Source organism: Xyrauchen texanus, chromosome 30 (genome assembly GCF_025860055.1).
Source record: "Xyrauchen texanus isolate HMW12.3.18 chromosome 30, RBS_HiC_50CHRs, whole genome shotgun sequence".
NCBI lineage: Eukaryota > Metazoa > Chordata > Actinopteri > Cypriniformes > Catostomidae > Xyrauchen > Xyrauchen texanus.
The window spans coordinates 18,564,908-18,588,298 of record NC_068305.1 but is presented as its reverse complement, the minus strand read 5'-3'; the positions used below and the strand labels follow the sequence as shown (position 1 = coordinate 18,588,298).

Genomic DNA, 23,391 nt, shown 5'->3' with positions numbered 1-23,391 from the left:
TTATAGGTGCCCCTGAGATGGGCGACCCAGGTACGTGGAGACCCGCAGGCCTGGAGGTGGTAAAAAGATCACTCCATCCCCCGGTTAAGGGCTGGGAGGAGAATCTTTTGTTGCCTTTTCTTTTAATTTCACCGCATGCCCGAGGGGCTGCAGTACCCACGTTCTCAGAAAAAAAAAATGGTTTCCTCACTCCTTGGGTCACACACCTGGTGTTTACGTCCATCGTTGTCATGATTGCCGGACACCGCACATTTAGGCAGGCACTGTGCGGTGGAGGTGGTCCCCCCGCCCCTGCGCGGCCAGCTGTGGTAAAAACACACCCACGCCGGGTGGTTGTGATGGATTACAAGGACGGTTATCCTCCTCCCCCATCGCAGACTGGTCCTATGCTGGATATCCAGAGCCAGACAAGTACTTTGATGTCTCCTAACTCAGCATTGCCACAAGCTTGGGGCTTGAGCCCCCTCAAAGTTGCGGCTCCACCCTGTCGTGAGGCCCCACGTGCCGGTACGTCCGACATGATTGTTTCCTTGGTCCCCCTCGCTTTGGAGGCATTGCTTGCGCTCCCCAACCCTTCATGATGGCTGACCAGGACCTTCCGACTCGGCTATGTGATCCAGTTTGCCAGGCATCCGTCCATGTTCAGCGTTTTACCTCAGTGAAGGGCGAGAACGCTACTCTTCTGCGAAAGGATGTGATAGAACCTGTCCTCCAGCTGAGATGAAGAAGGGGTTCTACAGCCCGTACTTTATCATACCCAAGAAAGGCAGTGGGCCGCGGCCAATCTTGGACCTGCGAGTACTGAACCGGGCCTTGCACAGACTACCGTTCAAGATGCTGATGCTGAAATGCAGAAATGTTAGCGAGTGTCTGACATCAAAATTGGTTCACAGCAGTAGACCTGAAGGACGCATACTTCCACATCTCGGTTTTACCTTGGCACAGGCCCTTTCTGCGGTTCGCCTTCGAGGGCCGGGCACACTAGTACAAGGTCCTCCCTTTCGGTCTGTCCCTGTCGCCTTGCCTCTTCACAGAAGTCACAGAGGCAGCCCTTGCCCCCCTAAGGGAAGTGAGCATCTGCATCCTCAACTGTCTTAACGACTGGTGGGCTCTTGCTCACTCTTGAGACTTGTTGTGTGCGTACAGGGACCTGGTGCTCAGGCACCTCAGCCAGTTGAGGCCTCTCGGCAGATGCGCGGTCACAACAGGTTACACTCAGGGGAGGGTCAATTCAGTCAAGTGCAGGTAGGCCTGTTCGCTTCCCAGGTATCCTCCCACTGCCCGCTCTGCTTCGTCCTGAACGAGGCTCCTCTCGGCACAGATGCACAAGCACACAGCTGGCCCCGGGGGCTGCGCAAGTATGCATCCCCCCAGTGAACCTACTTGCACAGACCCTATGCAGTGCTCCACATGCACTGGTTGTCTGTTTGTAACCCCGTGTGATGCATCTTCTGTGAGACCGTTTCCCCGTTAGTAAACCCGCGTCTTCCTTGAGCAGAGTTCCCCTCTACCACAGGTCCCTGTATTTGTAGAGCTTCATCCCCTCTGGATAGGACCTACCACGGGGACTTCTCCACATGCGACATTGCCAAAAAGACTCGGTAAGACCATGTGATGTATTTCCACACAATTGCCTCCCCTTTGGACAGGATGTGATCTCCACGGTGTCTTCCCCTTGTTAATAGCCCCCCCCCACCGACGTGGACACTTCACCAGCTGAACTATTTCCATTCTTTTTTGGGGAAAAAAGAAGAGAAGAGGCCATGGCTGGGGCGGCCTGTCCCCATTTTGGGCAGTCGACATGTCCCCAAGGTCCATTCGTCGATTTAGGAGCATTGGAGGAGGTTATGTGATGGTCAAGCAACAGTTTGGCCATCTCGCACCGCCAGTTCACGTAACAGTTCAGTTAGTTGTGGCGTTTTGTATAGGGACCCTAGTGTCACTGCATCGACACAACGTTGAGTGAGTGACAGATAGGGAACGTCCTGGTTACTTTCAGAGCCTCCGTTCCCTGATGGAGGGAACGAGACGTTGTATCCCTCCTGCCACAACACTGAACTACCTGCTGAATTGGACGGTACCTTGTTTAGGCTCCTCAGAACAAAACCTGAATCAGTGGATGCGAGACAGCTCCTTTTATACCCATATGTCCAGGGGAGTAGCATGGAAATTCCACTCGCCAATTCCCATTGGCCTTTTGTCAAATATCAGAGGTGTTTGGGGCTCCCAAGTGCGACCCCTAGTGTCACTACATTGACAACATCAGGGAATGGAGGTTTGAAAGTAACCAGGACGATTCTCCAAACATTATTACAGCAACCCGGCACAGATATCTATCCCAAATGGATCTACAAACTGCCCAGATTGAATACAATTTTCATAGAAAAATATCAAGATGATAAGAATTAGAATAGAATATATTCAGATATACATTATGTTGATGTTTTATTCTCATATATCATGGAGATGAGCATTCATTACTTCCACACTGAAATTTCATGAAATGCAACTGGCTGTCAAACACATACTGAGCTACACAGAACACATATGTATAGCAACACATGTATTTTCTCAGGCACATTTGAGTCTAAATAGATGCACAAATAACATAATTTAGGTAGTACACCCACAATGACAATAGTCAAAAAATACAAGTCAAGTTATTTTTATTTATCATTTGCCCAAAAGTAGTTGAGTTTGGTGGGGTTGGTAATTGCCCAAAAGTATTTGAGCCAGGTGCCCCATTTCACGGCCGGCCCAATGGGAAAAGTCCTAGTTCTCCCTGTGGCTGACCCTGTATGGAGCTCATCCAGCTGCTTTGCATGTGACTGTTTAACTCCCTCTGGGGAGTGAAGAGAGCTAAAGGCAGATGTGTATGTGTGTGTCCATGTGTGTTTTATGTTCATTGGTCTCAAAGGACAAAGGAATCCCATTAGAATAACATAATGAAATATGCAAAGCATCTGCATAGTAATAATAATAATAATAAAACATCAGGTGCCAATGCTTCCAGCTCTGTGTGTACTTTGATATTTTCGAGCATGTTTTGGTCCCCAGCGTTTAAATTATGTGTGAAAACTCTTAAACCGTAGGTGAGTATGTGTCCTCTCTCTGTGGTGTTTTCATTCCTTTGACCTATCAATATCATTAAGTGTGGCTTACCCAGAGGGCCACAAACTTCAAATAAAAGCAAATAGAGATGTAAAAAGAAGATTAATGTGGGCACCATGGCAACAATGAAACCCTTGGAAGTCCTTCCTGATGTTTCTGTATCGCTATGTTCAGACTGGAGGCAAATCTGATTCTTTCTCAAATCAGATCTTTTCAGGCAGACTGTCCACACTATTAATTGCAAGTGATCAAATCAGATTTGCGCGTTCAGACATAACCAAACTATCTGCATGGGCTGCTTTGGTAATGACATAGGCATGCACATGTGACGATGCTTTCAAAACAGATGTGGGAAAAATGGAGGTGCATCATCTCGCTCCAAATAAGCACCCTGTCCAGTCGCGGTGCAGAACTCCTCCATCTCACCAAAAAAACTCAGAGACAGAAGAGACTGGTAAATATTGTGATGTTCTGTGCTGCATTCATTTTTTGACATCATCGTTGTGTGTCCCTTTAAGAGTGATGCAAAAGAACATTTTAAATCCGAATTGAGCAGCCAGAGCATCCCGACTGAGACGCATCTTAAAAAATCATATTTCAATCGCATTTTAAACCACCTCCCGATATGGTTTGAATCAGATTTGGGAAAGTATTTGGGAAAATCTGATTTCATGTGGTGTTTTGCTGCCCAGACTATCAAAAACTCATCTGAATGCAATCTGGATATGCAAAAAATCTTATTTTTAGTGGCAATCTGAACAAGATCTAAGAATACCTGAAAATGATACCCAATCAAGCAAGCATATTGTGGGGGCGATGGCATGGCCGAGCGTTTGTCTGGGGAGAGAGGAAGCGGTAAGGGTTTTCACCTGAGATGAATTGCTGCTAATTGTTATTTCTATGTTCACAGTGAGAGGCGGGGAGATAAAATGCTGCCCAAAACTCCAGAGAGAGAGAGATAGAACCCAGCTGACAATTATATGCTGCCATGGTGTCATCGCCATTAGAGGAAGTCTTCAGGTCCCTTGCTAGCTTCCTCCAGGCCCAACACCAGGCCACTGTGGACCTACGCGTGGATTAGAAGCAACGTTTTAAGGTAATCCTTTGGGCTCAGGAAGAGGACTGGCGGGTGCTGCAGAGCTTAGTAACACAGGAGGTGGCCGGCGCCGCCCATACCCCGGCAACAGAGAACCCTCACATGCTGCTCACGAATATGGGACCTCAAGATGAACCGGAGGCCTATCTCGAGCTCTTTGAGCACACGGCTAAAGCCCTGAGATGGCCGCAGGAACAATGGGTGGTACATGTTCTGCCGCTGCTGACAGGGGAAGCCCAGATCGTGGCTCAACAACTTCCGGTCACCGACTTACTAGACTACGGGTGGTTGAAAAAGTCTATCCTGCAACTGGTTGGCCGCAGCCCAGAAGAACACCACCAGCGTTTCTGCTCCTTGACACTGAGTGAGGTCGGCCACCCATTTGCCTTTGCTCAGCAGTTCCGTGACACCTACCGGCGGTGGGTGCTGGCCAAGGAAGACAGCAACGGCAATGACTTCATCAGTTTAGATGACCATCTGATGGTGTATGCGGGGGCCGCCTTCCCCCCTGTTGTCTCTCCCCCTCCTTCCTTCCACCCTGTTCTATTTCCCCAGAAAGCTCCGTGGTCATGGGTGGTTCCCTGTTCTAACATACCCCGTCTCTCCCCTCTCTTCCTCTCAGGTGAAGGAGTCTGCTGCCACAAGTGTGGGCGGTGTCATCCTCCACCACTCATAGGGAATTCCCAGTAGAGAATTTCCCTCTAAAGCTGTTGCGAGACAAAGCCCTGAAACACACGTTTGAGCAAGTGATAGTGATTGATGGTCAGCGTCTTCAGCCAGATGACGTACTCACATATTTTTCAATCATAAAAGATTGGATGTATAGAGTGACACAGGACACTCACACAGAGGAAAATACAACCCAGTTGTTAGTACCAATGACCTGTCAGGAAATGGTATTCCAGGTGGCTCATTATAATCCGATGAGAAGTCACTTGTGACAGGGGAAAAAACTAAGTCGTCTAATGGCCTATTTCTATTGGCCGGGCATTCACAGGTATTCAATACGTTCTTGACCTGAGAGCAAAACTCCACACACTGGGCGTCTGTCACAGGAGAATTTTCTACAAGCAGAAGAGTGTGGGAGCGTGGGCTATAGGAGTTTGCACTGGGAGATAAAGTACTTCTATTCCTTCTCACATCGATCTCGAAATTATTAGCAAATTGGCAAGAGCCCTTTGAGGTCACACGGTGAGTTAGGAAGTCGATTATGAGGTAGCGCTTACGGATAGGGGCAGGGCACATCAGGTTTACCACCTCAACCTACTAAAACCATGGAGAGAGGTGGTCCCCGTATCCTTGGTGATGGTAGTTCCAGAGAGGGAGGAGCTCGGTCCGGAGGTGAGTCTAAAAGCCAATCAGTTTAACCCGATCCCTTGCGGAGACCACCTCTTGCCATCACAATGTACGGAGGTTGCCAGATTGCTAAATAATTTCTCTGATGTGTTCTCGCCTCTGCACTAATCTCATGTAACACCACAGTGAGACAACCCTCGGGATAGTCATACATAGTCGGACGTACTGGTTACCCGAATACAAAAAAACAAGCAATACTTGAAGAATTAAAGGCCATGCTCGATATGGGGATAATAGAAGAATCCCACAGCGATTGGGCCAGCGAAGGCTTGGTCTGTTTCTGTGTGGATTAAAGGAAAGTCAACTCGTTGTTGAAATTTGATGCGTATTCAATGCCTCATATTGATGAACTGCTTGATCGGTTGGGCATGGCTCGCTTTTATTTGACACGGGATTTAACAAAGGGATATTGGCAGATCCCCTTATCTCACGATGTCCTGTGAGAAAATGGCCTTCTCCACACCGTTTCGGTTTCACCAATTTGTGACCCTTCCGTTTGGTTTGTTTGGGGCCCAGGGTACGGTTCAGCGTGTTATGGACAGAATCCTCAGACAGCGAATGCCGCTGCTTATTTGGATGATATCGTTATTTACAGTAATGATTGGCAGTGGCACATGCAGCATCTGAGGCCAGTTCTGAGGTCGCTGCGGCGAGCTGGGCTTACAGCAAATCTAAAGTAGTACACGACTGGGCAGGAGGAGGTATGGTATCTGGGGTTCCACTTGGGTCATGGGCAAGTGCAGCCCCAAATTGATAAAATATCAACCCAAGACCAAAAAGGAGGTGAGACAGTTCCTGGGGCTGGCTGGCTATTATCGAAGGTATGCGCCTAATTATTCGTCTGTCATCAGCCCGCTGACTGATCTCACTAAAAAGGGAGCTCCAGACCCAGTCCAGTGGATGAAGCCGTGCCAACAGGCTTTCACACAGGTAAAAGCTGCACTTTGTGGCGGGCTGCCTCTACATTCCCCTAACTTTTCTCTCCCTTTTGTTTTTCAGACGGACTCATCGGACAGGGGGCTGGGTGCTCTAATGTACCAGGTGGTGGAGGGGGAGGAGCACCCGGTGCTGTACATTAGTAGGAAGACTAAGTACAGCACCTCAGAGAAGGAGTGCTTGGCCATCAAGTGGGTGGTCCTCACTCTCCGCTACTATTTTCTGGTATGAGCATTCCCCCTCCAGTGGCTCCACTGCATGAAGGATGCCAATGCCCAGATCACTCATTGGTATCTGGCACTCCAGCCATTTAAGTTTGAGGTGGTCCACAGGCCAGGGGCACAGATGGCTGTTGCGGACTTCCTCTCTATAAAGGGGAGGAGGGGTGGACTGGCAAAGCTGTTCCCCTGAACTTTGTCGGGTGGTGGGGGTATGTGGGGGCAAGGGCATGGGCGAGCGTTTGTCTGGGGAGTGAGGAAGCGGTAAGGGTTTCCCCCTGAGATGAAGTCAAAGTCAAAGTCATGTCAAGTGGTTTTTATTGTTGTTCAACCATATACAGTTAGTACAGTACACAGTGAAACAAGACAACGTTCCTCCAGGACAATGGTGCTACATAAAACAACATAGGACAAACACAGAACCACATGTGACTACACAGACTAAATAACATACCTATATAAAGTGCACGTGCAAACTTGTGCAAAAAGTATGGGACAGTACAATAAATTATTAAAATGAACAAGACAATAGGCACAGGGAGAGACAGTGCAGCGCCGACCAGTACACAGTAGTGCAAAAAGATGACAGTTTCTAAAAATGCCAAATGTAAACATAACATACTATAAGATGAGTGTTCTATGCACATAGCAGTTATTGAGGTAGCAGCCAGGTATAAAGTGACAATAATTAAAGTGCAACTCAGGACACGTGTGTGTGTGTGTCAGTCCAGTCTCTGAGTATTGAGGAGTCTGATGGCTTGGGGGATGAAGCTGTTACACAGTCTGGCCGTGAGGGCCCGAATGCTTCGGTACCTATTGCCAGACGGCGGGAGGGTGAAGAGTGTGTGTGAGGGGTGTGTGGGGATGCTGGTTGCTTTGCGGATGCAGTGTTTTTTGTAAATGTCTTTGACAGAGGGAAGAGAGACCCCAATGATCTTCTCAGCTGTCGTCACTATACTCTGCAGGGCTTTGCGGTCCGAAACGGTGCAAGTCCCAAACCAGGCAGTGATGCAGCTGCTCAGGATGCTCTCAATAGTCCCTCTATAGAATGTAGTGAGGATGGGGGGTGGGAGATGTGCTTTCCTCAGCCTTCGAAGAAAGTAGAGACGCTGCTGGGCTTTCTTGGCAATAGAGCTGGTGTTGAGTGACCAGGTGAGGTTCTCCACCAGGTGAACACCAAGGAATTTGGTGCTGTTGACAATCTCCACAGAGGAGCCGTTGATGTTCAGTGGAGAGCGGTCACTCTGTGCTCTCCTAAAGTCAACAACCATCTCTTTTGTTTTGTCCACATTCAGAGACAGGTTGTTGGCTCTTCACCAGTCCGTTAGACCCTGCACCTCCTCTCTGTATGCTGACTCGTCGTTCTTGCTGATGAGACCCACCACGGTCGTGTCATCGGCGAACTTAATGATGTGGTATGAGCTGTGCATTGCTGCACAGTCGTGAGTCAGCAGAGTGAACAGCAGTGGACTGAGCACACAGCCCTGGGGGGCCCCAGTCCTCAGTGTGGTGGTGGTGGAGATGCTGTTCCCGATCCGGACTGACTGAGGTCTCCCAGTCAGGAAGTCCAGGATCCAGTTGCAGAGGGAGGTGTCCAGGCCCAGTAGGTTCAGCTTTCCAATCAGGTGCTGAGGAATTATTGTGTTGAATGCTGAGCTGAAGTCTATGAACAGCATTCAAACCTATGAGTCCTTTTTATCAGGGTGGGTGAGGGCCAGATGGAGGGTGGTGGCGATGGCGTCATCTGTTGAATGGTTTGGACGATACGTGAATTGTGATTTCTATGTTCACAGTGCAAGGCAGGGAGATAAAAGGCTGCCCAAAACCCCAGAGAGGGAGAGAGAACCCAGCTGACAAGCTGTGTGTGTGTTGGCCGCTGTCGGCTGTTTTGAAAGCTTTACCATCACGCTTGAGGCAGATGTGTTTAATTTATAAAATAAAATTAATATACTTGAGATTGAATTGCCATTTCCCCCTTCCTCCTTTCATTGAACCATTACACATATACTACTTGATTTATCACCTTTGCATCTACACCAATGTAAATTGAGAGCTAGCAAGCAGAAGTCCCAAAGGGAAAATGTTTAGCAATCAAAGGCCCTCAACAGGAAAAAGGGAAGTGTGTTTATGCTCTGTCACATAAAGTGCTATAGGTCATCAAGTACTAAAACAACGCAGATAGAGTGTGCAAATAAACAACGCTATAAGCAGATGCAATTAATTCTTAGTTACTTCCTCCCTTAGGGGCCAGAACTAAATGCAGCAAAACCATTTACATGCATTTAAAAAAATGCTGTGCTGATGCACACGACACTGAAAAAACAGCAAGACGCAGAGCAAGATAAAAGACACCCATCTAGCGCATGTTTAGATCATGCAGGGGGTCAAAAATCTAGTTTGGTGTAAACAGACCCTGTCTTCTGTGCTTTTATAAACTGCTGCTGTCTGTTCTTACATCTGTGCAGGCATTGTGGTCTTGCAGAGCTAGTTTAGTTCTCCATTGCCAGATGTGGTGCATTTGGGCTAACAAATAACTTACATGTGATAGGATTGTGGCTGTTATGGCCAAACAGAGACTCCTCTGGGGCTTTGCCTTGTGGCTTCTTGTGGGAGGGCTAAATCTGGAAGAAGCCTCAGGGGTCGTGTGCAGTGATGCGACTTTCTGCCCTTAGAGAACCAGATGGCCTGAACCATCCATTGTTTTTCTCCTTGTCTTCCCTCTGTCTATAACACAGATCTTTTTTTCTTCCCTTCTTCTCTATCTGTCTCTTTAATTAGTAAATATTTTAATCAGGTTTATTACATTAAATGACAATTAATTATCAAAATTAAGCATGTATTAGTATTTGCTGACAAAAAGGCGGCATTGCTTCTGGGGGTGTTGCTTCAGCGGCTGTGTTGAGGGGGAGCTCAAAGCATTTACCTTGCTCTGCGAAACCGGCATAGGGAGGGTTAGCGACTGAGGAGGAGGGCCTATTGGGCCGTTCTCGAGACTCGTCACAACCGGCGGGCCGTAGGTGTGGCGCGGCCGTGTGCACAAAGGCGGGGAGGGAGGTGAACAGCAGTAGTATTCAGATCACTGATAGTACAACCTCTCGGCTCCGAAGAGAAAATCTGACTGGAATCGCATTCCAGCTCCATTTATACCCGTATGTCCAGGGGAGTGGCATGCCAATGTGGAATTGGTGAATTCCACTCACCAATGCTCATTAGCCTTTTCTCAAAGAATGGGAGCAACTCCTAGTGTCACTACATCGACACATCGTTGAGTGAGTGACAGAAGAGGAACTAAAATGAATAAATGCTGTAAAAAATACTGTATAATGTTAATTACTTGTTCATGATACCTAATGCATTACCTAATGTTAACAAATGGAACCTTATTGTAAAGTGTTACCAAACACACTTACACTTACTGTACACACTAAATTAAAAGCTTACATTGACAAACCTAATCAAAATCTGTCCTAGCTTTTTTCTACATATTTGCTCTTCATTCTAAAAATCATGGCATTTTATTTCAGATAAACAATAAATTCTTAAAAATAGCCAGTTTGTCCTTTCTGACATAGAGCTGTCCTCCTCTGAAAGGGCTCGAACAGACCAGCATGCTATTTTCATACACCCTACCAATAAATGCACACGGCTGATTTCCCCTCCTTATCCCTTCACTGAGTTAATTGTTCATGTGGAAAGACTTCTCTCTGTCCCTGATGTAATGAGGGAGACTGGTCACAGGAGACCCAGTGTGCTCAGACTTACTCTGGTCCATTATTGTTGGGCTTGAACATTCATGAGATGTGACTTAAATGGGGGAGCTGCAATGTTATTCATGTTTTACTTCTTTTCCCACTCTTTAAAAACGCTGCCTGTCATGACAGCAAAAAGGAGTGTGTTTGTGATTTAGAGAACATGCACTTGTTTTTAAAACGAGGAAACAGAGCCTGCACTTCAGTCAGTACATTTACATGCACTTTAAAATTTAGATTTCAGTCGGACTACAACAATAATCTTATAGTCTTTTTAAAATGTCACGTAAACACTTTAGTGTGACTGAAATCGCACCAATCAGATTTTTGCTAAATCGATCAAATAGACCTAGATAATGAGTTTTTTAAGCTTGGCTTCATCCAGCATGAATGTTAATTGAACCTCAATTGGCCTCGGCATTGGGCTCATGTCACGTGTCATAGACGAACACTCTTTAATGTAGAAAGACTACAATTATTTGGCAAAAAGTTAAACCAAGCAGGCTACTTTAAACAGATCTGCCTATGATGAAAGCACCTCAAACAGATCTATTACATGGCAAAAACAAAATATGAAAGGCAAAGGTGAAAACAATCTGGTAATATATCCACCCACAGAGATTTTGGAGGAGCTTCACTTCCTCAGCTGATGTCCTTTCTTCAAATATTTATTAGATCAGCTCGACTACGTGAAATCCCCTTGTAGCTCGATTATAACATGAGTTTTGCTGATCGGCACATCAGCTTTCTATAGTTGCTCAATTAAGATGTTTGCAAAGATCAGAATTTATCATATGTATGATTCTACCGGCACTGCTGACTTTGGGACATTGAGTTTAAAAGCAAAATTTCCTACCAGTTAAAGATTCACGAGGAAGCAATGACATCAAACGAGACTCCCAGCTGGACGCAGCTTCCCTTCCCTTCATGTTTCCACCATGTCATAATTATTTTTATTTTAAAGTCATAAAGACACATTATGCCTTAATGAAGAGCCCCAAAGTCCATGACAGTATCTGTTTTAAAAAGGAAAGTGAAAAGACTGGACGTGCAACACGTTGATGGCGCAAACCGTGGAAGAGGGGAGGTAGGCACACTTATATACTTCCCTTATATTCTGAGGGAATACTTGTTGGAATGTGATGAATGCCTTTGCAACCAATTTTTTGAGATACGTTTTGGAAGGAAGAAATGGAAAGAAAAGCTTGTGCAATTGAGGGTATAAGAGTTCATTCAATTTTGAATGGCTTCAGCAGACAAGGCTTTTGTACGTGCCTCAGTAGGAATCAGCATGGTCCGTTTCTTTTCAGGCTTCCGAGCACAATACCAGCAGCACTGCTAGTTGGGTGAAGAAGTGTTTATGTAAGATGAAGAGTTGCTGTAGAAAGGTAGAGAGGGTACAAAAGTGCGGTTAGTTGTTGATGCACCTTTTTGTTGCTTCTCCATATGTCAGGATGGACCAAGTTTGCCAGGCTGACCAGGGCATTAACCAATAACCGGGGTACACTGCAACAAATCACGCCTATGAACAAGACTGAGGTCAGCCACAAGCATTCACGACTGGCAGAGGTGAGTGTCACACATTGCTTTATAATGTTTTTATACTGAGAACATCCCTGCTGAAAAGACCAGCATTGCTAGCCACCTGCTTACGTTTTTGATGCTGATCCTCCAGCATGGGATGCTGGTGTACTGGTGTCTGCACAAGTATTTTAATTTTAATAAGCTTAATCAGAAAGACCATGCTGGTCAAGGTTTTGCTGATGAAAAGCATGGCCATGCTGGTCCACTAACTAAAACAGCAACAAACCAACACTAACCTGCATAAACCAGCATAGACCATCATGAAAATTGCATACTGGTTAAGCCGGTAGTGTTTTTTTTTTTTTTTAGCAGTTTGATATTTTCTAGCATCTAATGCTACCCCTGAAACTAACCCTCACAGAAAAGTTTATTCATTGTTTAGAGAGGAATTGGATTCTTCAGCTGTTTTCCCTGTTGATTGGTTGAACGTATGGGATTTCAGGTTTTATTATCCTCGCAGGGACATTTGGGCCCCACAATGTATGCACCTCACCTATACACGTGCATGCGCGTTTAAAAACGTTTGCTGTCTGAATCTCTTTTTTCTCAGTCCTTTAAAGCAGAAATTGTTAAGTCTGACTACATTCTCAGATAAATCATAGTTTAATCATCTTACCAATTACTGCTGATGTCAGCTTTATGTCTGTAAATGTCTTTGGTGTATTATTTCTCATAGTGCCCTCACAACATGAATGGCCTCTTCATTCTTGACATATATTGCTTACAGTGCATGATTTTGGCAGGGAAAAAGACAATTTTAGATCAGTATAAAATTCACTATTCCACAGCAGTGCTGAGTTGTAACAGATTGCTCGTAATCTAGATTTAATAATCAGATTACAAAAATCAAGTACTTGTAATTATATTAAATATCGTTTTAAAATACTCATATCAGATTACAGTTATTTTTAATGCATTACATTATAACATATTAATCAAGCAAAGGCAGTGTTCATAATTTATTGATCCCTCTTTCCTTCTAAATCAGCCTACAGCTGATATATGTTTGGTAAGTCTTCGAGTGTTTTCGAATGGAGGGGAGGGGTTGGGGCATGTGGAATTGCACGCACAGACCTGATACTAGCCACCAGCCATAATTACACTTAAGATTGAGCGGTAATCCACACATACATGCTGATCCAGTTGCATTAGTGCAGTAAAGTTAGTTTTAGTTTTGGGAATTGCTTTAGTTTCCGGCTTCAAAAATTTAAATTAATGCACTTGTGCTTTTGTTAGAACATTTGAGACTTTTCTTTTCTTTTTTTTTTAAAAATAAAAAAATTAAAAATAAAATTTTGATTAAAATATAACTGGTAAGATCTGTTACCACACATGGATGGCTTTGTAATGCCTAATTGCTGGAATAAGAACATTTAATGTGTCTTTTTTTATTTGACTTCAACAGACAACTAGTGAGTAAGACACACAAACACAAAATCATGTCAGTTCTCATATTTTGATCCATTAAGTATGTTTTCTTTAATGCATTTAGGCAACATTATGTCAAAATGGTACATGTTTATACTACTCAAATGCTTGTAATATCAAATAAACAAGAATTAGGTCTGAAGTAATCCAAAAGTAATCCAAAAGCAATCATATTAGAACATTAAACATGTAATCCAATAGATTGCGTTACTGACTATAATTTTAGTCATGTAATTTTTAATCAGAACCAGATTACAATTCAGAAATAATCTACCCAACACTGTTCACCAGTAAAATTCATTCAGCATGATCTGTTATTGTAAAACTACTTAAATCCCCTTGTTAAGCAGTTAAGAAACCTGGTCGAGAGATTAGGGTTACTCTGACTGGGTCTATAACAAACACAGAAGTACCCAAAACACACTGTAAATGCAACAACATAATGTTATGAAATGCAAAGGAATTCAGAATGCTTCATTTGCATACTTGTTCTATCAGAAAGACTCGAGATTATTGGAATAATTAGAAGGAAAAGATACGTATATATAATTTGGCATAAGCCCCGTCCTGCGGTTCAGCGCATCGGTGCTGCTTGAACCATCAGATCCTGCCGGAGGCGATGATGGCTGGGGGGGGGTGGAGCTTACCCCTGCCCAGGACGGGACCTAAACTTGTGGACATAGGATGGGATTGGGAGTGAAAACATGGAAGTATGCGACCAATGAGAGGCACCTGGCAGGCATATAAAGCTTAGGCTGTTTTGTGATTGGATGTGATGTCTGATGAATGAATCCCGAGATCTTCCTGCTAGAACTACACTTATATTTCTAGCACATTCCTAGTACCTATGTTTGTATCTCCATCTCTTTCTGTCTTCATCTCCATTCTTTTTTCTATATTCATTCATTGTCCTCTGTTTTCTAGGCTCTTCAGTTGGGCTCTGACATCCTTCCTCAATACAAGCAAGAGGCTCCCAAAACTCCGCCTCACATTATCCTGCACTACTGCACCTTTAAGACCACTTGGGACTGGGTCATTCTCATCCTCACCTTCTACACGGCCATCATGGTGCCCTACAATGTCTCCTTTAAGACTAAACAGAACAACCTGGTGTGGTTGGTGCTGGACAGCGTGGTGGATGTCATCTTCTTAGTGGATATTGTGTTGAACTTTCATACTACCTTTGTGGGACCTGGAGGAGAGGTCATATCAGACCCAAAGCTCATACGCATGAACTACTTGAAGACCTGGTTTGTCATAGACCTACTGTCTTGCCTGCCCTATGACATCATCAATGCCTTTGAAAATGTGGATGAGGTAAGCACAATGTTTAAGTGAAAGATAGAAAATAAAAAGTGACAAAGGGCCATGCCTGGCAACAGCACCAATCAGTTGAATCGTCAGTTGATCAAACAAATGAACGTGCAGTTAGTAAGTGGTCATCCTAATATGGCTAGTGCCCATTAACTTGTCTGAAAATTGGCTAGACAAACTACAGTATATCCTCTGATTCAACCTGTTTGGAGAGGTCTTTCTCACATTTTATATGCAAATAATTTAATCATCCTGTCAGCATAGAATCTTTTATTTGGGTGGCTCTGTTGTCATAATGAATGAAATTATTACTTCAGTGTCTTGGAAGGACGATTTAACTACAAAAGACCTCGAAACAATAAATTGTGTTCATTATATCTTCTATTCAAGTTATAGCTGAGCAAAACTCTTTTGGGTGACAATTGGTTTACAATCAATTTGATCAGATGTTACATACATATCTGATTGTTCCCCTTCTGTCGCTCTCTCCACGTTGTGTCGGAGAAGCGACACTAGGGGTCTCTCTTGAGCGCCGATATTCACCTCTGACCTATTGAAAAGTGCCAATGGGAGTTGGCAGTCAGTATTTGCATACCCCGCCCCCGGACATACGGGTATTTAAGCGGGGCAAATACGGAAGTTTAGTCCGAAAATTTCTTCGGAACCGATGGTCTGTCTGCAGTTTACTGCGAGTTACACACCACTCAAACGTTCCTGTTTTCCTCTGACGATCTGCATGCTGTTGGATCTTGACGGCGCACAACAGCGGCTTTCTCCTTCTCATTGCACGGCGTGCATTGTTGCCCCTGAGCGCTTCAACAGCGCAGACACATACACACACACACTGTGTATTAAAAGAGTTTTTACTAAAAGAGTAATTTCCTCTAAAAGAGCAAACACAGCGGCGTTGAACGTCCTTTTAAGGACGCGTCTTTTTCAAGATGCCTTTCCGCCCCTGTGTCGTTCCTGGATGCGGTAGAGTGCTCTCCGCTTCAGACGGCCACAGGTGTGTTTGGGCCGTGATCACACCGAGGCGGCGTTTGTGGATGGTTCATGTTCTCACTGCGAGAACATGACAATGACCACGTTGCGGTCGCGGCTTGCTTTCAACAGAAAGCAAGCCACCCCAGCTGCACCCCGCATTGCTCCTTCTTCCCACAGGATTGAGGACGGTGCGGTTGGCGCTGGGGGCGATTTGGGGGGCGGCAGCGGGTGCAGTTTCGCCGGGTAACCCCCCTCGAACCTCCCGTTCCCCGACACGCTCGCTGGTCTCCGTCCACGCTCGCAGCGATAGCAGCTCGCCTCACGGCCTGGCTGTCTATCCTCCCGAGTCGGAAGCAGATGAGCTCGCCGCTGAATCGGAGAGTGCGGTGTCTGATGCCGAGGACTCCCCTGGACTGCTGCCTTCGGGCCAGCAGGCCCAGGCTGAGGCCGACGCTCAGATGTCCGACATGCTTGCCCAGGCCGCCTTGAGCGTGGGGTTGGATTGGAACCCTCCATCCTCCCCACAGCCTTCTCGGTTGGAGGATTGGTTCCTGGGGGCAGCGCGCCATTCGCGGCCTCGCATCCCCCCGGTCCCTTTCTTCCCGGAGGTGCATGATGAGCTGACGTCTACGTGGAGAGCCCCGCTCTCCGCTCGTCTAGGTGCCACCCACTAGGACCTGATCCTGATGTGCTGCAGGAACTGCGCGTCAGCGACCGACCTCGCCCTGAGAGCGACCAAGGCCACAGCGCAGGCACTCGGACAGACGATGGCCACCCTAGTGGTCCAGGAACGCCATCTTTGGCTCAACCTGGTCGAGATGCGTGAGGCTGACAAGAACCGCTTCCTGGACGCACCTGTCTCCCAGATTGGCCTTTTCGGTGACACCGTCGAGGACTTCGCCCAACAGTTCTCTGCGGTGAAGAAGCAGACAGAGGCCATTTCGCACATCATGCCCCGCCGCAGACCTGCCGCTACGGGCCCTGCCCCGTCTGCCCGCCGAGGGCGTCCCCCTGCGAGGAAACCAGCTCCTGCTCCGCCTCAACCCGGGCCTAGCTCTCAGCCCCAGCGTCGAGCACTCCGCAGGCAGCGCACGCTCCCTGTCTCACGAACCCCCTCCAGGACCCGGAAGGCTCCCAAGCATTCCTGAGACAGCCGACCCAGAGCCGAAGACGTTAGCTCCGGAGGTGGTAAGACCGCTCCATCCCCCGGTGGAGGGCCGGGAGGAGAATCCTTTGTTTTTTCATTTGCCACACCCCTGACGGGGCTGTGGTACCCACATTCTCAATAAAAGAGCTATTTCCTTTGCCTCTGGGTCACCTGGCCCGCAAATGCCGTTTTCACGGCAATGTACTTTCAGATCACAACAGTCCCGGTACACCGGACGCGGCGATCCCGCCTTCCGCCTGCCCACGACTGTCCCCCGGCCGGCCGGTTCAGACGAGTCCAGAGGATGCCAACATCAGACCTCCTCCTCAGTCAAGAACCCGCCCCCTGCCGGGCGCGCGGAGCAAGGTAAGTGCTTTGAGTCTATTCTCAGCACCTCAGCCTCAGGCCGCAATGAAGCCGCCTGACGCGGCCTTACCTATTCCGCCCCGCTGCGAGGCCCTGCCGGGTACGTCCAAAATACTCGTCCCTTTGGTGCCCCTAGTGCAGAGCTGGGAAGCGTGGCTTTCGCTTCCCAACGCATCACGCTGGCTGCACCGGACCATTCGACTCAGTTACGCAATTCAGTTTGCCCGGCTCCCACCCCTCTTCGGGGGCGTCCGCTTTACCGCAGTACACGGAAATTGCGACCCTCTTAGCCAAGGGCGCAGTAGAGCCCGTCCCTCCAACCGAAATGAGGAAGGGTTTCTACAGCCCTTACTTCATTGTACCCAAGAAAGGCGGCGGCTTACGACCAATCCTGGACTTGCGAGTTTTCAATCGGGCCTTGTTAAAACTCCCGTTAAAAATGCTCACGCAGAGAAATATTCTGGCTGGCGTTCAGCATCTAGATTGGTTCGAAGCGGTAGACCTGAAGGACGCGTACTTCCACGTCTCAGTTCTGCCATGACACCGACCCTTCTTACGGTTCGCGTTCCACAGCCAGGCGTTTCAGTACAAAGTCCTCCCCTTCGGCCTGTCTCTGTCCCCTCGCATCATCACGAAAGTCGCAGAGGCGGCCCTTGCCCCGCTACGAGTAGCCGGCATCCGCATTCTCAACTACCTCGACGACTGGCTCATCCTAGCACACTCTCGAGAGTTACTATGCACACACAGAGACTAGGTGCTCCGGCACCTCAGCCGCTTGGGGCTTCAGGTCAACTGGGAAAAGAGCAAGCTCACTCCGGTTCAGAGCATCTCTTTTCTCGGGTTGGAGTTAGACTCAGTCTCAATGACAGCACGCCTCACGAGCGAGCGTGCTCAGTCGGTGCTGGACTGCCTCGCTTCCTTCAAGCCAGGCACAGTGGTCCCTTTAAAACTTTTCCAGAGGCTCCTGGGGCATATGGCGTCCTCCGTGGCGGTCGCGCCGTTGGGGTTGATGCATATGAGACCACTCCAGCACTGGCTCCAGACTCGAGTCCCGAGACAAGCATGGCACCACGGCACGCATCGGGTAAGGATCACCCCCGCCTGCCTCAAAACACTCCGACCCTGGACAGACCTCTGCTTTCTACGGGCAGGAGTGCCCCTGCAGCAGGTGTCCCGACGCGTTCTGGTCACAACCGACGCCTCCCGGTCCGGGTGGGGTGCCGTGTGCAGCGGGCACGCAGCAGCTGTTTGCCATTGGAAAGGGGCCCTGCTGCGTTGGCACATCAATTGCCTGGAGTTGTTGACCATCCTTCTTGCTCTCAGGAAGTTCCTCCCGTTAGTTCGGGACAAACATGTCCTCGTGAGATCGGACAGCACCATGGTGGTGGCGTACATAAATCGCCAAGGTGGCGTACGCTCCCGCCACATGTCACAACTCGCCCGCCGTCTCCTCCTATGGAGCCAGCAGCGACTCAAGTCGCTGCGTGCCACTCACATCCCCGGCAAGCTCAACGTCGTAGCGGACGCGCTATCACGACAACGCCTGCCCGGCGGGGAGTGGAGGCTTCACCCACAGTCGGTCCAGCTGATTTGGGAACGGTTTGGCAAGGCCCAGGTAGACCTGTTCGCTGCCCAGGAAACCTCCCACTGCCCGCTCTGGTACACCCTAACAGAGGCTCCCTCGGACAGACGCGCTGGCACACAGCTGGCCCTCGGGCTGCGCAAGCACGCATTTCCCCAGTGAGCCTTCTTGCACCGGTGCTGTGCAAGGTCAGGGAGGACGAGGAGCAAGTCACGTTGGTGACCCCCTACTGGCCCACTCGGACTTGGTTCTCGGAACTCAGGCTCCTCGCGACAGCTTCTCCCTGGCAGATTCCCCTGAGAAAGGACCTCCTCTCTCAGGGACGGGCACGCTCTGGCACCCGCGCCCAGACCTCTGGAACCTCCACGCCTGGTCCCTGGACGGACGCTGAAGAGCTAGCCGGCTTACCGGCGACCGCTATGAATACAATCAACCAAGCCAGAGCCCCTCTACCAGGCACCTTTACGCCCTAAAGTGGCGCTTTGTTCGCAGATTGGTGTTCTTCCCGAGCCGAAGACCCGCAGAGATGCGCGATTAGGGTCAGTGCTTCTGTTCCTACAGGAGAGGCTGAACAGGAGGCTGTCCCCGCCCACCCTCAAGGTGTATGTTGCCGCTATCGCCGCCCACCACGATCCTGTAGACGGCAAGTCTTTGGGTAAGCACCGACCTGATCCTCAGGTTCCTGAGAGGCTCGGAGGTTGAATCCCTCCCGGCCAGGCCTAGTTCCCTCCTGGGATCTCTCGGTAGTCTTGGCAGGACTCCAGAGACCTCCCTTCGAGCCGCTCGAATCAGTTGGACTCAGGGCCCTCTCTCTTAAGACGGCCCTGCTGATCGCGCCGCCTCCATCAAGAGGGTCAGGGACCTGCAAGCGTTCTCTGTCAGCTGACACTTGCCTGGAGTTCGGTCCGGCAGATACGCCTGTGATCCTAAGACCGCGACCAGGCTATGTGCCCAAGGTTCCTACCACACCATTCCGAGATCAGGTAGTGAACCTGCAAGCCTGCCCCGGAGGAGGCAGACCCAGCCCTTTCGTTGTTGTGCCCAGTGCGCCCCTAAGCATTTACCTGGACCGCACACAGAGCACCAGACGCTCTGAGCAGCTCTTTATCTGCTTTGGGGGACGGCAGAAAGGGAATGCCGTCTCCAAACAGAGGCTCGCCCACTGGGTTGTCGACGCCATCACACTGGCTTATCACACCCAACTCACTCAACAAGGGGTGTTGCGTCCTCGTGGGCACTGGCCAAGGGCACCTCCCTAGCAGACATCTGTAGAGCCGCGGGTTGGGCAACACCCAACACCTTCGCGAGGTTTTACAACCTCCGCGTTGAGTCGGTTGCATCTCGTGTTTTGTCAGGTCCGAGCCCATAGAACTCGGTAAAACGTAGACCGACCGGCCGGGTGGATGGCTTGCGCCCAGCGCCCTTTTCCTGACGTCAAGGTAAAGTAGTGCGCCTTCTTTCCAGGGCGCCCCACTCCGAGTCGGGCCCCTGGTCGATTCCTCCCCAGCCCTCCGGGTCCGCGGTTCAGCGGAGGAACTCGCCGACCCAGCCACTGCGGGTACCCTGATGGCTACCCTGTACTGGTATAGGTGCTCCACAGGTAAGGCCTCCTGCTCGGACTCCCCTGTGTGTAATTCCACGGTTCTGTCCCCTTACGAAGGACCCCGTGTCTCCCTTAGGCAGTTACAGCTGCCTCGGTCGCCGTGCTGTAGCAACTCCCCTTTCGAGGCTGGCTCTACCACCGCGACCATACTTTCCACACGAGCCCTAAGACGGCCGTGTGACGTGTCTACCACTTTTCCTCCCCAAGAAAAAAGGGCAGGTGTGGTCTCCGCGAGGGTCTGGGTAAGACCCCTTCCCTATATGCGTGTAAGGGCCCGGCCGTGATTGCTCTATGCGAGAAACATAGAGAGAAAAGAGGCCCAGCCAGGCTGGCCCGTTCCCATGTTGGCAAACATTGCCTTGTTCCCCTCCCTGGGTAACTAGAAGGACTCCGATGTTCTTATGGGGCATTGGGGAAGGGTACGTGCAGCTAGGTACAGACCATGCGCGGCACTGGATGAAATCCCTGCCCGCCTCTGTATCGGCGGTTCACGTACATGGTTCAGCACATGGCAAGATTGGAATGGGTCCCCTAGTGTCGCTTCTCCGACACAACGTGGAGAAAGCGACAGAAGGGGAACATTTGGTTACGTATGTAACCTCCGTTCCCCGAGGGAGGGAATGACACGTTGTGTCTTTCCTCCGCCATGTCACTGAACCGAGCCACTGTTGTGGCCGGACCATTCCGGCTCCTCAGAAAAATCCTGACTAAACTTCCGTGATTTGCCCCGCTTAAATACCCGTATGTCCGGGGCGGGTATGCAAATACTGACTGCCAACTCCCATTGGCCCTTTTCAATAGGTCAGAGGTGAATATCGGCGCTCAAGAGAGACCCCTAGTGTCGCTTCTCCGACACAACGTGTCGTTCCCTCCCTCGGGGAACGGAGGTTACATACGTAACCAAACGTTCCCAGATGACCCCCCCCCCCAATGAAATGGCATGAAAAAATAAACCTTTATCTTTTTTGCTTTTATTACCACTGATCTAATGTTTATGGAGTATTCCAATAAAAATATCCTCTGCTCAGCTCTTGAATTAGAATTGATCCTCCTTAATATTACCAAAGTTGGTGATTATTCATCTATGGATCTTGTTTGTGGTAATTACTTTTGCACAGGATTTCTCCAGCATATATTTCAATCTCTTACTGAAAGGACATAAATGCTGCTTGTGTGCATGTTTTTGTGTGTCAGTACCACTTTAATTTTCTATCTGAAAAGGAGTGTAATTTAACAAGACCCTCTGCCATTTCTATATCAGCTCTGCTTGCTGAAACTCTACTGATGTGAAAACTATATCCATTATTGTCATCTCTTTCCATATCAGTGGCTGCTTACAGCACTGGGTATTAGCTTAAACGATTTCAACACAGCCAGACAGTTCAATGATAAGTGGGCTGGTTGAATCTGAGAGCCTGTGTAGATTTGTTTTTGGACTGGTTCTCTCATCTGAAAAATGGTCCAGTGATATTAGTTGTGTTTGTTTTTAATGGCTGGCAACACTGAGAGCTGATGTGGTATATTGATACCACAGTTGGCAGCATTTGGAAAATGAGTAGATGTTCCTTTTACTCTAGCTGTGGTGGCTCAAAAATTAAATGCTTGGAGGAAAAGTGGTCTTGAATCTAAATATAGTATATTATTCAACTTGAGGCAATAGTACAACTAATAAGGAAATCAGAATGAGAAGTGCTAATCCCTAAAAACTTTTGATAGCCACAGACTGTCTTATAATTGTTGTGGCTCTGGACATTCAAAATAAAATACAAATTCCATGTAAGGAAAAGCCACCTTATACTGGCTTGCTTGACCATCACCGTTTTAATTCCTGTGTTGACTTTTTTCCTATTGACACAGGAAGTAGGGGCAAGGTGAAAGGCTTGTCCCCTTTTTCTTAAAGAAATGTAGGCTTTAGTTTACGTCACAGACATGAAAATGATTTGCTACTTGCTATCGCTAGTCAGAGGCTGGTGGTTTAAGGGGAAGGGACATTATTCTCATTCTAGAGAGCAAATGACTGGACGAAATTAGTATGTGCAGTATGAGTCACACACTGTAACTTTTAAATGTGTGTATATATGCTAAAAGCTTATTTGCTCAACTTTAAGGAGAACATTAGCATATATATGGCCTCAAACTAACAAGCATGGACTAAAAGCCACAAAACTCCATCTTGATTTAATTGGGACTCTATGCTTCTTAAAAAGTATAAATCCACATATGAATCTATGATATATTTATTCAATAATAATAATATAAAAAAACCTTTTCGGGTTCCTACCAGTGCCCATCAATTTACAGTCACCCTGACAACAGTAATTATCTCCCATTGTTGCAGTGTTGTAGGGGTATATTAGGCTTTGCATCACTGGAACAAAATAAAGCCCCAAAACTGCATTACGCTAGATCTTAAAAAGGAGTTTATTCTCTGATGCATCTAGAACTATGCAAGCACAGCTGTTTTAGTCCTGATGTCCTTAAAATGTGGTCAAAAAACAAGTGCTGCAGTCTGCATGTAAAGACTGAGTTCATCTGGGTTAAGTTTCAGATACTTGATATTGTAGTTAAAAGAGATGAGAGATGAAGAAACATGTTTGTGGGTTTGTTTTATCTACCATTCCTTGTGCTTGACTATAATTTCAGGAAAACAGTAGGTGACTGATAATTCTAAAAACAGTAGGTGACTGTTTTTAGTAAAAATGTAAAACTGTCTATCCATGTGGTATGAAGAAAGCCAGGAGAGAGCAACATCAGTTAAACCAACATCCGAGAGTTGGAAGTGAAGTAATTCATGGCAAACAGTAACAAAAGCAGAACTAAGATCAAGTAATAGAAGAATGGAGAGAGAACCATATTCACCAGTGAGTAGTAGGTCATTGACAACCCTTACAAGGGCGGTTTCAGTACTGTGAAGTGG

At 47.8% G+C, this 23,391-nt stretch overlaps 1 protein-coding gene across 2 annotated transcripts in view; it reads left to right on the top strand.

Moving 5' to 3' along the window:
* Window positions 1-23,391, top strand: part of LOC127624452 (potassium voltage-gated channel subfamily H member 5-like) — a 153,916-nt gene that overhangs the window by 33,885 nt on the left and 96,640 nt on the right. For both annotated transcript variants that reach the window (XM_052099280.1, XM_052099279.1), the window contains exons 5-6: window positions 11,920-12,035; window positions 14,403-14,795. In XM_052099280.1, the coding sequence (XP_051955240.1) occupies window positions 11,920-12,035; window positions 14,403-14,795 (509 nt within the window). The remainder of the gene's footprint in view (window positions 1-11,919; window positions 12,036-14,402; window positions 14,796-23,391) is intronic.